The 16332-nt window shown below is 47.4% G+C and overlaps 1 protein-coding gene across 1 annotated transcript in view; it reads left to right on the top strand.

The window, feature by feature from the left end:
- ARHGAP23 (Rho GTPase activating protein 23) overlaps window positions 1-16332 on the top strand; it is a 389525-nt gene that overhangs the window by 77632 nt on the left and 295561 nt on the right. Inside the window, 1 exon segment of the mRNA XM_029573609.1 lies at window positions 9892-9946. Within this exon segment, the coding sequence (XP_029429469.1) occupies window positions 9892-9946 (55 nt within the window).

The following is a 16332-nucleotide window of genomic DNA, read 5'->3' as shown; positions in this document are numbered from 1 at the left end:
AGCGGCAACTTGGAAGTCGCTGCACACAGTCACAAGACATTATCATCTACACCTGGCGTCGTCGACCTCTGGACATTTTGGCGACCAGGTTCTCCAAGCAGGGCTTTCAGGGGCCCACCCAGAGTAGGGAAGCTTCGGTACATCCCACCGTCTGGACTGATCCTGGTACGTACAGGGAAAAGAAAATTATTCCTTACCTGCTAATTTTCGTTCCTGTAGTACCAAGGATCAGTCCAGACGCCCACCTCTCTGATTTTCTCTGGGTTCTAGGTTTTCCCTGCTCGGGCTGTTCTTTTAGTTCTGAGAATTGTTGGTCTTTTCAGATCTCAACTCTGTGGTCTCAGCTCCTTTTGCAAGTTGTTCTGGTTGCCACCCGTGGCCTTACAGTTTGAATTTTGTTGGTTAGCGCCTGTTTAGAGTTACATATACTTGATCCATTCTTATTCTTATTTTTTCAGGACTTTAGTTGGGGCTTTGATATTCTTTATACTGAGCTCCTGCAGAGGGTGCACTGACTTATATGCCAACACCCTTCGAAGTCTGTTCTGACTCCATCTGCTGGACGGGGGACATAACCCACCATCTGGACTGATCCTTGGTACTACAGGAATGAAAATTAGCAGGTAAGGAATAATTTTCTTACATTTTAGCCCCCAACTGCCTAACCTCTTGAACCCCTCCAGATGGTCCTAAATGCCACAGCAAGAATTCTCACCAACGCAAAAAAAAACAGACCACATCACCCCAATCCTCCAGCACCTCCACTGGCTTCCCATTAAATACAGGATACAGTTCAAAAGCAGCATGATGATTCATAAGGCTCTACATAACATATCCCCACTCAACTTAACCTTCAAGCTACAAATTCATACTTCGGATAAGCCGACTAGAAGAGCATATCAAAACAGATTGATTACCCAGCCTGCAAAATCCTCCCTAAGAAAACGCGCTCTATCAACTGCGGGCCCGTCTCTCTGGAATTCTCTACCACCAGACCTCCGCCTTGAGCCGTGCCATACTACCTTCAAAGCGAAACTCAAGACTTGGCTCTTCCTACAAGCATTCCCTGAGAGCTAAGAACTAGAAGATTTAAAAAACCCTGTCCTTTGGTTTTAATGTATGGTTTCTCTGCCTTTATTTAATCTAGTCTATTAATTGCCTTATTTATTTACTTAAAGTTGAGCTTAGTTTTTGGTTTTACCTATTTATTTAGATCAAGTGTTTTTTTCTTGTTTCAAGTCTTGTTCAATGTAAACTGTTCCATGTAAACTGTTCTATGTAAACTGCCCCCCGGCAGTAGTTCTTCTGTTAACTGTGAACCGGAGTGATATGTATTGTATACAGGAACTCCCGGTATATAAAAACTATAAATAAATAAATAAATAAATAAATAAATAAATATCTAAGAATTTTCTCCTTCGGATTTGAGTAGCCCAGGATAAATCCAGAAATAACCAGATCTTTTGCCCCAAATACAATTTATTTCTATTTCGAAAAAACAAATTTAATACTGAGTCTCTATTGTATTTCTATTTTCTCACAGGGCAAGCAGGATGGTAGTCCTTACATATGGGTGACATCACAGGATGGAGCCCAATCACGGAACACTTTTGTCAAAGTTTCCAGAACTTTGACTGGCCCCTACTGGCATGCCAGCATGGCACTAACCCTGCAGCCAGCAGGGGTCCCCCTTCAGTCTTCTTTTTTCCGCGCAGCAGTAGCCTCATGGTTAAGGAGCTCTGCAGAGATTCCTGACAGGAATTTTCCTCACGGAATTACTAAAAGTTAATTTGCCCCACAGGGGTCCCTCCTTTAGCTTTTTCAAGCTGCGGTACTCCGGTAAGTTTTTACCCGTTTTTCATCGATTACTGTCGAGTTTGGCCCTCGCGGCCTACTGGCCGTCGACCGTACCATGGCTCAATTTTTTCCATGGCCATGGCGTTGGGGTTCCGTCGGTGCCCGGACTGTAATCGCACCATGTCCATCACAGACCCTCATAAAGTCTGTGTAATGTGTCTTGGACGAGAGCACGATGTCTTGACCTGTACCAAATGTGCCCTAATGACACCAAAACGTCACAAGGCCAGAATGGAGAAGTTGGAACTTCTCTTCCATGCTCAAACCCTGACTCCGTCCATTGCATCAACGTCGTCAACTTCGAGCCAGCATCAACCACCACCCGGTGACCGTCTGGTGTCGACGACATCTCGGCCTTCGACACCCTCTACTCCCCCTCAGGACCGAGGGGATCGTAGAGACAATCATAACCATCGACATCGAAAGTCTCGGACCATCGATGGAGCGAAATCATCGACCTCGCCATCGTCCGAGCCGCCGTCGAAGAGACCCCGTCCAGAAAAGGCACCCACCTTTTCGGCGACCAGGTCACCAAGGCAACCCTCACCCGACAGGGCATCAGGAGCTGCGACTCCGCCTTTAACGGTGGTCCCTCTGACTATGCCTCTGCCTCCTTCTGTTCTGGAGCTGGGGCTGCTTGCTCCAGGTCTCCAAGAAGAACTGGACTGGATGTTTCAGGAGGCTATCGAGAAGGCGATGCAACAACTCCAGGTTCCTCCGGCACCGACACCGGTACCGATTGTGGAACTGATCACCGACCCGATTCCGGCAGCGTTGGCACTGCTGCTCTCCAGGATAGAAGCGCTCATTGCCGCTTTTCCACCGATGGACCCCAGGTCACCAATGGCTCTGGTGCCCTCCCCGCTTACTTTGTCATCGGGAGGAGAAACACCGTTCCGCATCCCTCCATCGGGAGTTCTGCCTCAGCCATCGATGCCGATACGTCCCTCACCACCGTTCCAACCATTGGTGCCAATACGCCCGTTGGCGCCACTGAGCCATCCATCAATGCCTGTGCCGGTGCCTTCGATGCCTTCATCGGTGCCTCCAATTATTCCTTCGATTCCTTCGGAGCCTAGACCAGGACCCTCGGTATCCCACCACCCCATCCCCTTCTAGCTCCTAGAGGGACAGGTGCTGATCCCTATGATACCTGGACTGATGATTCCTCCCCAGACACCGATGATTTGCCTTCACCACCTTCACCCACTGAAAGTAGAAAGCGTTCTCCTCCAGAGGACCTTTCCTTTATAAATTTTGTGAAGGAAATGTCTGAATTGGTTCCCTTCCAATTGCAGACTGAACAGGATGATAGACATCAGACAATGGAGTTGCTTCAATTCCTGGATGCTCCCAAGGAAATAACCTCCATTCCTATCCACTAGGTTCTTCTGGATCTCCTCAAGAAGAACTGGGAACATCCTGGCTCCATTGCTCCAGTCCACAAAAAAAAGCTGACACTACCTATTTGGTGCAGTCATCTCCTGGTTTTCAAAAACCTCAATTGATCACCAATTTGTAGTGGTAGAATCCGCACAGAAATGAGCAAAAGGATCAAAAACTCACACTTCTTTTCCTCCTGGCAAGGAACAGAAGTTTCTAGATGCCATTGGTCGCCGAGTCTTCCAAGGATCAGTGCTCATCTCCCGAATTGCCGCTTATCAGCTCTATATGACCCAATATAATAGGGTCATTTTTAAGCAGATAGAAGATTTAACAGACTCACTGCCTCAGCAATTTCAAGAGCAACTCCAAACCCTAGTAAACAAAGGGTTTGAGGCAGGCAAGCATGAGATCAGATCATCCTATGATATCTTTGAACTGCTACTAGAGTATCTGCAGCAGCTATTTCAGCAAGGAGATGGGCTTGGCTCAAGTCTTCCGACCTTCGCCCTGAGGTACAAGACAGTTTATCTGACCTACCCTGTGTAGGAGATAATCTGTTTGGAGAACAGATTCAACGGACGGTGGCGGAACTTAAGGACCATCATGAGACTCTCAGACAGCTCTCTCTGATACCTTCTGACTACTCTTCAAAACAGCCCTTCCGAAAGGACTCTAAAAAGTCTTCTTCCACCCGAAGAAGTCCTACTCACCACCAGCCAGATCCCGTTCCACGAGACCTTTTCAAAAAGCCTAGTCTCGTCAGACACGGAAACAAAAACCTAGCGTCTGCGCCACGAGTTTTCACGAAATGCCTCGAAGTGGTTGCAGCCTTCCTAAGGACTCAGGGTGTTCACGTCTACCCCTATCTAAACGATTTGTTAATCAGGGCTCCCACTCAGCAAGCTGCTCTGTCGTCCCTCAATCTAACCTTACACACTCTAATTTCATTAGGATTTCTCGTCAGTTATGAAACATCCTCTTTAGTCCCATCTCAAACCTTGTCGTTCATTGGGGCAGACTGGACACCTTGCAGGCAAAGGTTTTTCTACCTCAACAGCGAGCTCTCACTCTCGTGTCTCTTACGCACCAGCTGCAGTCTCAGCACTCTGCGACTGCACTCCACTTTCTCATCCTCCTGGGACATATGGCGTCCTCAGTGCAAGTCATACCAATAGCCTGATTGGCCATGAGAGTCATACAGTGGACTCTACGGTCACAATGGACTCAAAGCATTTAGCCCCTGTCAACCATTGTCCACGTAACCGACTCACTCCATCAGTCTCTTGCCTGGTGGAGAAATCAGAACAATCTCCTCCAATGCTTTCCCTTTCAGGCTCCAGACCCTCAATTAACTCTCACCACTGATGCTTCCAACCTCAGCTGGGGAGCCCATGTGGCCAATCTGCAGACACAAAGATCTTGGTCTCCAGAGGAAGCCAAACACCAAATAAATTTCCTGGAGCTTCGAGCAATCAGATATGCTCTCAAGGCATTTCAGGATCTCCTCTCAAATCAAGTTATCCTGATCCAGACGGACAACTAGGCGGCCATGTGGTACATCAACAAACAGGGAGGCACGGGCTCCTTCCTTCTGTGTCAGGAAGCTGCACAGATATGGGCAGAAGCTCTCTCCCATTCGATGTACCTCAGGGCCACCTGGTTGCTGGGAGTGGACAATGTGTTGGCAGACAAGCTGAGTCACATCTTTCAACCGCACGAGTGGTCTCTCAATCCCTCAGTAGCGAACTCCATCTTCCGACAATGGGGATATCCTCAAATAGACCTCTTTCCATCTCCTCAAAACCGCAAAGTGGAGAACGTCTGCTCTCTCATTCGCAGCAAACACTCTAAACCCAGAGACGCATTCTCTCTCTCGTGGGCAAATGGTCTACTTTATGCATTCCCTCCACTTCCTCTTCTCTCGAAGACGCTCGTGAAGTTACGTCAGGACAAGTGAACCATGATCCTGATAGCTGTTACGAGCGCGCGCGGGCGCGGTCGTCTCGAGCTGGTGGTGAGTCCTTGGGCCACAGCGAAAGCTAGGGAGGAGCCCCAGCCACACCGTGGGAGGTGAGCTGGGCAGGCATGGTGAGCCAGGCGGGTACAGAAGCAGGGAGTCCGACCCTCAGCCGGACCTGCACGCCCATGGTAGCCAACACGGGGAAGTTGACTGATGAACGGTCCTCCGACTGTTCCCGGCCCTTTCGGACCTGCCGCAGGGAACGGCAATGGGCAGCAGGCCGGAAAGAGGCGAGGGCAGACAGAGTCCTTCACACTGAGACGTCAGACGGGGGCTAAAGCAGACATCCAAAACAGGCTGAAGCAAGACGTTGAAGACATCAGGACGAGGGCAAAGGCTGAAGCAGACATCGAGATAGGCTGAAGCAGACATCGTAGACAGGCTGAAGCAAGACATTGTAGAAGAGGGCAGGAAGGAAGACACGGGCACTGTCCATTAGGGCGCCCTACTCAGCCAGCACAGCTGGACTGGTCACGGACCACCCCGTCCCATACGCGCCCTACTCAGCCCAGGAAGGCTGGACGCGGACCACGCTGGGAACAGGAGAGTGCTGGGAAGATCCAGGCGAACAGGAACTCCGATGCTGGGATACTGACATCCGAAGCCCCTTCGGCTGGCAGGAACAGAAGCTCAAGAGCCCAGGGGACGAATCCCTCCTGTTGGCCACTCCAGGGCCCAACAGGACAGAAGGCTCAGGAACCAGACGAAGACACAGGGCAGAACAACCGGAACTGGAACAGGAACGGAATCAGGCAGCTTCAGGAACAGACATCAAAGCAAGGTCAGGAACAGACATCAAGGCAGAGACATTGGACAGGGATCCATCAAAGCAAATGTGATCACGGAAGACCTGGATCAGCAAGGTTACAGACGACTGTAGGACCTGATCCGAAGGCCGACATCAGGACAGAGACAGGACAAGGAACCATCAAAGCAGGTACGACCACGGATGACCTGGATCGAGGAGGAGGTTACAGGCAACTGTAGAGCCCGATCCGGAGGCCAGTTGCAAATGACAAGGAAGTCCTTATATACTGGAGGTAGAAGGCAACTCCCTAGGAGGAGCTTGCCAGGACCGCCCCTCGCTGGTCCTATAAATAAGGAGGAGAGCTGCGGGCCGGCCCCTAGGAGAAGGGCGTCGCCAAACAGGAAGTCCAAACGCTGGCATGCAAGCCACAGGCACAGCTAGGCCTCTCAGGCCCTGGAGCAAGTCCCGGGTGGAACACAGGCGAGGCCCTGGCTTCGGAGCGGCCTCCGGAGGAAGGTGAGAGACCACCTGTAGCGCAGCAACAGGGGGGATCGTAACAATAGCACCTCACTGGCCACTCCAAGTGTGGTTTCCAATACTTCAGGTTCTCTACATTCGCAGGCACATTCCCTTGGGAAAAGACCCGCTTCTGATCACTCAAAATGACGGGTGCCTCCGCCACCCCAATCTTCAAGCCTTGTCCCTGACGGCTTGAATGTTGAAAGGTTAATCCTTCAGCCACTTAACCTTTCTGAACCAGTTTCCTGTGTCTTGATTGCTTCACGGAAGCCTTCCACGAGAAAATCTTACTCTTACAAATGGAACAGGTTTACGTCATGGTGCTGTTCTCAGTCCCTTGACCACTTTACCTGTCCAATCATGAAGTTTTTGGACTATCTCTGGCACTTGTCAGAGTCAGGTCTAAAAACTTCTTCCATCAGAATGCATGTCAGTGTGGTAGCCACCCTCCATAAAGGTGTCGGGGATGTTCCTATATCAGTACAACCCCTTGTAACACGTTTTCTGAAAGGCTTGCTTCACCTCAAGCCTCCACTGCATCCTCCAGCCCCTTCTTGGGACCTCAATCTGGTTTTGGGTCGGCTCACGAAACCACCATTCGAGACTCTCCAATCCTGTGATCTTCGCTATCTCACATGGAAAGTGATTTTCCTTTTGGCCATCACTTCAGCTCGCAGAGTTCGTGAATTACAGGCCCTAGTTACCTATCCGCCTTACACTAAACGTCTGCAGGACCGGGCAGTACTCCGCACTCACCCTAAATTCTTACCCAAGGTAGTTTCAGATTTTCATCTAAAGCAATCCATCATACTACCTACCTTTTTTCCCAGGCCCCATTCCAATCCAGGAGAACAGGCTCTGCATACCCTTGACTGTAATCGGGCTCAATTGTTTGTCTCTTTCCATCCTAACAAGTTAGGAAGCCTGTGGGTAAGCAGACTCTCTCCTCCTGATTGGTGGACTGCATATCCTTTTGCTATCAGCAGGCAGGCATTCCATTTCAAGACCGTGTTAAAGCACACTCTGTGAGGGCCATGGCGACTTCAGTAGCTCACCTACGATCGGTGCCGTTTCCTGACATTTGTAGGGCTGCCACTTGGAGTTCTCTCCTTTGCAGCACATTATTGCTTAGACAAAGCTGGAAGACAAGATTCCATCTTCGACCAGTCTGCCTTCGTAACCTGTTTACAACGTGACATACCAACACCCTTCCGCCTGCCCATTCAGGATGCCCTCGACCAAATTTTATCCCAGTCCTAGTGCTTTGCACACCTGGGTACATTTGGTGCATTTCTCGGACATCCTCAGCTCGGTACTCACCCATATGTGAGGACTACCATCCTGCTTGTCCTGTGAGAAAGCAAATGTTGCTTACCTGTAACAGGTGTTCTCACAGGACAGCCCCGCGGTGTTGGGTTCGTAACGTTTTCTTATTTTATTTTTCGGCACTGCCTGTAGCTTTTAAACAAGACTGAAGGGGGACCCCTGCTGGCTGCAGGGTTAGTGCCATGCTGGGAATGCCCAGTTGGGGCCAGTCAAAGTTCTGGAAACTTTGACAAAAGTGTTCTGTGATTGGGCTCCATCCTGTGATGTAATCCATATGTGAGGACTAACATCCTGCTGTCCTGTGAGAACACCTGTTACAGGTAAGCAACATTTACTTTATCAATTGTACACCATTGTGATGGTTTTATTACTGATGTGATAGTTTATAAAAACCAAATAAACCATAATGATACAAAAGTCACCAAAAGTGTCCCTCGGTATTCTATTTGTTTCTCTTCTGTAGTTTCCAAAAATGCAGTTAGATTAACTTCTGCTCCCGATACAGGCTCAGTCGTTATCCCTTGTGCTTTCATTGTTGAAGATACAAAGTATATATTAGATATTACTGGTATTGTTTGCTTTGAAAATTGAAGAACTTCAATCAGGTATCTCTTGAATTGCTCTCGAGGAGAGATCAACTATACTTTAGGAAAATTTAATACTCGTAAGTTATGATATCTGGCAGAATTTTCTAGATTTTCAATCTTCATCGGGGGCCGATTTTATTTTGTTTGCCCCCCCCCCAAATGAAGCCCGAAACCCGGGGGGGGGGGGGGCAGACGGGAGTTTGTAAATAAAACAAAACAAAAAAAACCCCCAAACCCACCCCAACCCTCCAAATTTAATTAATTGCAACCCCCCAGCCTCCCGACCCCCCCCCCCCCCAGAAAGTCAGCTGCTGTGTGTTTTTTATTTAGTGTATTTAGCTCACACCTTTTTCTCTCTTGATTGAGTTTCCTCAAGGTTGCAAAGTGTTACAGTCTCTCCTTAGGGTGAGGATTCTCTTGGTCTTCTGATCTGTTCTCCTATTCCTACCAATCCCATAATCCCTAGGGATATTCCATAGGGAAATTGTTTGTGATGGTTCTCTCCTGTTTTTCTAAGAAGTTTTTCAAGTGTTTTTTATGGTTGTTGGTTGGAGTTTGGATTTTTCCATTCCATTGCTTTGACTTAAAGATACTGGCAAGTACCTAGTCTGCACCACACTTAATAGCAGCGATGATGTCACTGGAAAAGTTGTGGTTCTCTCTCTTCATCTTCTGGCAGGATGGAATAAACCCATGTATCTTACTGGTCTAATAGAATTCAAGGAAAGGAAATGAACAGATAAGACTACATTTTTCCTTTTACTGTGCAGCTCAATTGACTATAAGGCAGAAGAGAGAGTGTTGGACTAGAACTGATTGTGGTATAGTGGTTACATACAGCAGCAAGCTGAGAACCAAAGAAGCCAGTGTTCAAGTTTGGCTTCTCCCACTGATGCTTCTTGTGACCTTAGGCAAGTCATTTAAACCTTCATTAGCTTACGTAAGTCTAGGACAGTGACCTACCTACTGTACCTGAATTGTAACACACCTTGAAAATGGGTTTGGAAAGATGACTAGATAAATCCAAACCATCTTTCCATCTGGAATCTATCTACTTTTGGAATTCTGCCAGGTTCTTGAGACCTGGATTGGCCACTGTTGGAAACAGCATATTGGGCTTCATGAACTTTCAGTCTGACCCACTATGGCAATTCTTATGTTCTTAGACTATGTGATGGGGTCCTGCAAGTAAAGCTTTGGCCCAAGAAGATGGAAATAAAACACTACAGTAACCAAGATAGCTTTAATGTACTGCATGGTGAGGCAGTTGCAACCCTAGAAAAAGGCAAGAAGGTAACCTGCACAAAGTGGCTGATCAACCCTGAATACATTGCTGGGCAGAATAGATGGATCATTTGGTCTTTATCTGCCGTTGTTTACTATGTTATTGAATGCGTTCATGTCCCATAGCCATCTTTTCATCTTTCTCTGCTTTGCTTTCTTTGCAGCGAGGATGCCTTGGAACTATCCATCATGCCCAAGGATGAGGATATATTACAGCTGGTGAGCACTTCTGGGTGTCCTTGAGGTGGGACAAACCTTACAGACAGTGAGCACTTCTAGGTGACCTCAAAGGAAAAATGTTGGGGTGTGCGGGGCATTCCTTATAGTTGTTGAGCATTTTTGAGTGTCCCCAAACAGGAGGTGAGGCATTTCTTACAGCTGTTGGGCATTTATGGGTATCCTTGAAGAGGGATGGACCTTACTGTTGGTGAGCATTATGGGGGCCAAGGAGGAGGCTATATTTATCAATTAATGATAATGAACATTCTCAGTATATAGGCCCCACATATTAATGGGGCCTATTCTAACAAGGTGTTATTGCACATTAAATATGTCCTTTGTGTCCCTGAAGGGTAGGTGTTGGCAGATGAGATATTGAAGAGCAGGGGTGTAGGGGAACCTTGTGCAGCAGCTTGTACATGGAAATCTCTGTGCTGGGCCAGATGGTACAATGCCCACCACATGTGCTATTCAGTCTCAGGTCTCCCCACACCACCCTCCCCCCAGAGTCAGGATAGTCCTTGTCCTGAAATACTGTAGAGTGACATCAAAGGTCTGAATAGGGATTGGTCCTTTCTGTGACGGCTGTGGCCATCTAGTGAAGTGAATACATTAATATTAATGCCGGGACAATTGAGAGCTGTCCTGGCAGTTCGACAGGAGGCTGTAAGGTCTCCTCCTCCAGCTTGGGTTGGGAGTTTGGGAAGGGGAGGGTTGGGAATTTATGCTCTTGGCCACTACTTGGAGAAAAAAAAAAAGACTTTCTTGCCAAGATGTTTCAAGCAGGCCAGTTTGTCATCTGATAGGTTTGAGGGAGTGTATAGGATACTCCCTCAGAAACCTTAAAAGTCCGGCCATAACTATCTGGCCCGGTCCTCGTTAAGAGCCAACACAGCAAAGGATTCTGGGCCCTGGGAGGCTCCCTTCGGCACAAGATAAGAAAGAAGGGCCCAGAAGTTCCTAAGAGGAAAGTACAAAGCCAGTGTATGCTAAGACCCATTTAAACCTTTGATTGCTACAAGGACTGATGAGGTAAGCAGCCTTTATGCTGTTGGTGTTCTGTAAATAAAAGTTGTGTGAGGAACAAGCTGGAGTCTTGTCTTCTTTGATATCCTGGCTGCTTCCAGTTACCACAGGAGGTCAATAAAAGATATTAACTTCTGAAGCTGACTATGGATGGAAGGTGTTTACTGGGGCCTAGAAGATTAGACAAAAGTGACAAAAGGCAGATGGATTCCTTTTTTTTTCATTTGAAACTTCAGCTTTTTAAAATCAGTGGGGAATTTCCATCTTTCCTCCTCCATCTTTTTTGTTTCAATCAGTCTTTCCCTTCTCACTTGTTTTGGATTTAGTGCCAGTTTGCTATTTAATGGCATGCAAATGGCCCATGTGTTAAAAAAAAAAAAAAAAAGCTTTTTCCATTTAGGGTGCTTTTTTTTTTACTCATGAGATATTTGCTTGCCATTAGGTTACTGCATCCTATGGGGTTGCCTGTTTTTAACATTGGAGTAAAGTAAAACCTGTGCTAAATTTTAACTGTGATTTTTTAGCACACGTTTTATTATATCGGCCCCTATTGTAGGTATATCTCTTCACAATATGAGCCTGACAACTTGTGTTAACATTCAACTTTGGCAGGATCCTTCAGTGGAGACCACTGGAATTTTCATTGGCACAAGCAGCAGTGGTGCTGTCCTCTTCAGCACCAACAGCCACACCATCGTCAGCACCGGATTTTGACTAGGCAAACTGATATAATTGTGGATGGATGTCCCTGCGCATTCAATGTGCTCCAGGGCATATAAAATGGAAGAACTTTGTAAGTCTCTTAGAAGTTGCTTCTGACAGTACAGCATCTTTTGTCTTACCAGGAAAAGAGTCGAGCAGGAGTTTCTAAAAAAGCTTCCCTCAGGGTTGAGTAGTGCTAACCTTCCTGCATTGAAAAGAAGCGATGTTACTCTGTGGAGCAGCCAGCATCAAAAAAGCATTGGTCTTCATCGTCCTCTGCTCCGATGCATGTCTTCCATGCATACTGCATCAGCACCACCAATGCATGACGCCCATACCCCATCGAACTCCAGTGCCAACAATATATGCACCATTGATGCACACACACTTGGTGCTGTTGAAATCAAAGCATGACAAATCAGTGCCGTTGAGGCATAACACAGTGATACTGGAGTAGATGGCATTATTGAAGCATAAGTCTTTGGCACTGCCAAAACTAACAGCCTCGACACACTGAGGCTGTTAGTATAACCATCATGTTGAATTACTGATACAGCTTTGTGCAGGTCACCCGAGATCAGGAGCAGAGAAGGATGTAATACTTCTACCTCCTCCAGTTACTAGAGCCCCTTACATTAAGATTACTAGCAGAAGACTTATGTTTAGAGGCGCCAAATCCAGTATTTTTTCAGGTACCTCTTACCTTGAATAGGCCTCCCATTCAAGGGTAAGAGCCTATCCAAAGATGATCCGCCACCCATACCAGCTCAGAGAACACACCAGCGGAGCATGTGAAGAATTTCTTTACTTCTTTGAGTAAAGAAAACAAAGGTATTCTCTATCCTGTCCTCTCCAGTTTTGCCAGCTCCCTCCCACAGTAGAGAGTCCCAGTATCCCCATCAGAACCTCTGCTAGGAGATTCTTCTTCATCTCATTCACTTGCAGTAGAGTCCAGAGGTTATCCACCAGCTCTGTTCCCTTCTGAGATATCCAAAGGACCCCCCTGATTCACCATCTTCAACATTTATTATATTATTGCTTTTATTTTTTATCTCATATTGTATTTTTATATTATTATTATATTTAATTTCTCAGATATAATTATTTATTTTACTTTGACTGTTTTCTTTTATGAATATTTTGGTTAATAATGTTTTATCTCTTTGTAAACTGTTATGAATGTACTTCAGACAATCGGTATATAAAAGCATTAAATAAATAAATACATATGAGGTCCTAGATTAGTGTTTTCATGCCCTTGGGTTCAGAAGAGGGATCAATAGGAATACTCTTTGACCCACTATTGAGCATTCTTCACCTCTGGAAGAACCTTTTATTCAAAAATTTTAGGTAAATTGGGAAAAACCGCTTGGAATGTGTTAGGACTCCTGCCCGCGGAGCTATTCCCCCAGAGCAGGCCTCTCGCCATTCGGCGCTGCCTTCTCGATGTGGCAGCACACCGCTGACGCTGGGCCTTCATCGAGGCAGGAGCTGCAGACTCTGCTTGCCTCTTGTGGCCCGGAGGCCGCCCATCAGACTCTTCTTCACCGCGGCAGGAGCTGTGGACTTCAACGCCGCTGGGGCTGCCGCCAACGTCTGTTCCATCTTCGCGGCCAGAGGCCGCAGTCCCCGGTCTCACCTGGCGGCCGGAGCCGCCTTTGATTCCTCCAGAAGCGGCAGGAGCTGCTGCTGATGTCAGGGCCTGCCTACGTGCAGGCCCAGCTTCTCCAGCTCCTTCAGCGTCTCTGCGGCAGCATGGCCGCTCTCCAAGGTCCTGCCCCCTTCCTAAGGGGCAGGCCTGCATCTCCTTCCCCTTAAAGGGGCAGCGTAGGTGGGGTCCTCCTGGCCCCACCGGAAGTCAGCTTCACCTGGTTTCCTGTGTAAGTATATAAGTGTTGTTATTACGTGTGTTTTAGTGGATCCTTGGGTGCGGTGGAAATGACCACGCCCATGGGGAGGAGCCCCGTGAGGAGCCACAGCACTGGACTAGACTCTGTACACAAAACACCGGAATGAATTCTTTATTTATACAGCTTTAAAGTAGCCAACAGGTGGCAGTGGTGAGTTGTAGTCCCAGGGACTCACAAAATGTGCCATCTTCAAGAACCTCTCAACGGTTACCCAAATGGTGTTGTTCCCTCCTGATGATGGTAAATCTACCACAAAATCAATGGCAATATGTGTCCACGGGTTCTTCAGGGATCAGCAAGGGTTGGAAGAGACCCCATGGACGTCCTGGCGACGTCTTCTGTTTAGCGCAGTTTGCACAGGAAGCAACATAGGCGAACGTGTCCTCTTTCATGGTGGGCCACCAATAAAAGTTTTGCAATTTAGACAACGTCCTTCGTTGTCTAACTCTCCAAACTCTCAGGGTGTCCTGAGAGTTTGGAGTCGTGGGCCCAAGCCAATAGCTTTTTCCTGAGGTTCTTGGGTATGATCGTCTTTCCTGCAGGCACCGAATGGGTAGCTGCCAATATGACCTTCTCGGGGTCAGTGATATGTTGTGGCTCTTTGGGTACGTCCTCGGAGAGGAAGGAGCGTGAAAGAGCATCAGCTGTGATGTTCTTGTCTCCTGGACAATACTTGAGCATGAAGTTGAATCTATTGAAATACAGCGACCATCTTGCTTGTCTATGGTTCAGGCGCTGTGCATGGTGGAGATACTCCAAGTTCTTATGGTCTGTGAAGACCATTACTTGATGTTGCGCTCCCTCGAGCCAAGGCCGCCATTCTTCGAATGCCATCTTTATGGCCAGGAGTTCCTTGTCTCCAACTCTGTAATTTCTCTCGGAAGGAGAAAAGCAAAGGGAGAAAAATGAGCATGGATGTGGGACCTTAGAATCACCAGCCTGACTTAGTACTGCCCCTACGCCAATGTCTGAGGCGTCAACCTCTACAATGAAAGGTTTTGAGGGGTCTGGATGTCAAAGGCATGACTTGGTGGAAAAGAGCTTTTGGAATGCAGCAATCGCTTTTATTTATTTAAAAGTTTTTATATACCACACATTACGACATTTACATGTCCGTCTAGGCCAGTGGTTCTCAACCCTGTCCTGGGGACCCCCCCAGCCAGTCGGGTTTTCAGGATATCCACAATGAATATGCATGAGAGAAAATTTGCATGCACTGCCTCCATAACATGCACTGCCTCCATAACATGCAAATTTTCTCTCATGCATATTCATTGTGGATATCCTGAAAACCCGACTGGCTGGGGGGGTCCCCAGGACAGGGTTGAGAACCACTGGTCTAGGCAGTTTACAGGCACACATACATAGTTTAAAAGACAATCGCTTTGGGAGACCAATTAGCCACACTGGCACCTTTTCTTGTCATGGCGGTCAGCGGTACTGTGAGAGAGGAGTAATTCTTGATGAAGGTCCTGTAATAGTTGGTGAAACCTAAGAAGCATCTGAGAGCCTTTAACCCGGTGGGTTGTGCCCATTTCTTAATACTCTCCAGCTTTTGTGGGTCCATTTTGAAACCTTCTTTGGAGACAATGTAGCCTAAGAACGGCACTGATTCCTTATGAAATTCACGTTTAGATAGCTTGGCGTAGAGATGGTTCTCATGAAGCCTCTGTAGTACCTCCTTGACATCTTCTTGGTGAGTGGTGATATCATGTGAGAAGGTTAAGATGTCATCTAGGTAGATAACAATGCATTTATAGAGGAGGTCTCGGAAGATGTCGTTCATTAAATTTTGAAAGACGGCCGGAGCATTACACAGGCCGAACGGCATCACTAAGTACTCGAAGTGGCCGTCTCGAGTGTTGAAGGCTGTCTTCCATTCATCGCCAGCTTTAATGCAAAGTAGGTTGTACGCTCCCTTCAGATCCAGTTTTGAAAAGATCTGGGCTTTTTGTAGTCTATCAAAAAGTTCTGATATCAGAGGCAGGGGATAACGGTCCTTAATAGTTATTTCATTTAGGCCTCTGTAATCTATGCAAGGACGCAATGTGCCGTCCTTTTTGCCCACAAAGAAGAAGCCTGCACCCGCAGGAGACTTGGACGGTCTAATGAAGCCCTTGTTGAGATTCTCCTGAATGTATTCAGACATGGCTTTGTTCTCGGCCACAGACAAGGGGTACACTCTACTCTTGGGTGGCTCCGTATTCGGCTTCAGACGAATGGCGCAGCCATAGGGTCTGTGAGGTGGAAGAATATCTGCAGCTTCTTTAGAAAAGACATCTTGAAAAGATGCGTATTGAGGCGGCAAGCCCGGCATTACTGGGGTGGTAGGCATACAAGGTAATGGCTTAACCTCAGTCAGGCATTGCCTATGGCAGTCTGGACCCTAACTTGACAGTTCCAGAGTGACCCAATCAAATTGGGGCATATGCTGTTGTAGCCACGGTAATCCCAGTACTATGGAGTGCATAGCCTTCTCTAAAATAAAGAAGGAGATGATCCCTCTATGGAGCGCACCGTTTCATAGACACACTGGTTCGGTACGTAGTGTTACTTCTCCCGACAAGGGTTCTCCATGGATGGATGAAAGAAGTAGAGGAGGCGACAAGGTGGCAGTGGGGATCCGTAGATGTTCCACTAGTCATTGAAGAATGAAGTTGCCTCCTGCCCCTGAGTCCACTAGGGCAAGAGTCTGGTACTGTTGAGGACCGCAGATGAGAGATACAGGAAGAGAGAGCAGAGGAGAAG

This window comes from Rhinatrema bivittatum, chromosome 12 (assembly GCF_901001135.1).
Source record: "Rhinatrema bivittatum chromosome 12, aRhiBiv1.1, whole genome shotgun sequence".
NCBI lineage: Eukaryota > Metazoa > Chordata > Amphibia > Gymnophiona > Rhinatrematidae > Rhinatrema > Rhinatrema bivittatum.
Note: the sequence above shows the minus strand (reverse complement) of the source record. Positions and strands in the feature narration are given on the sequence as shown.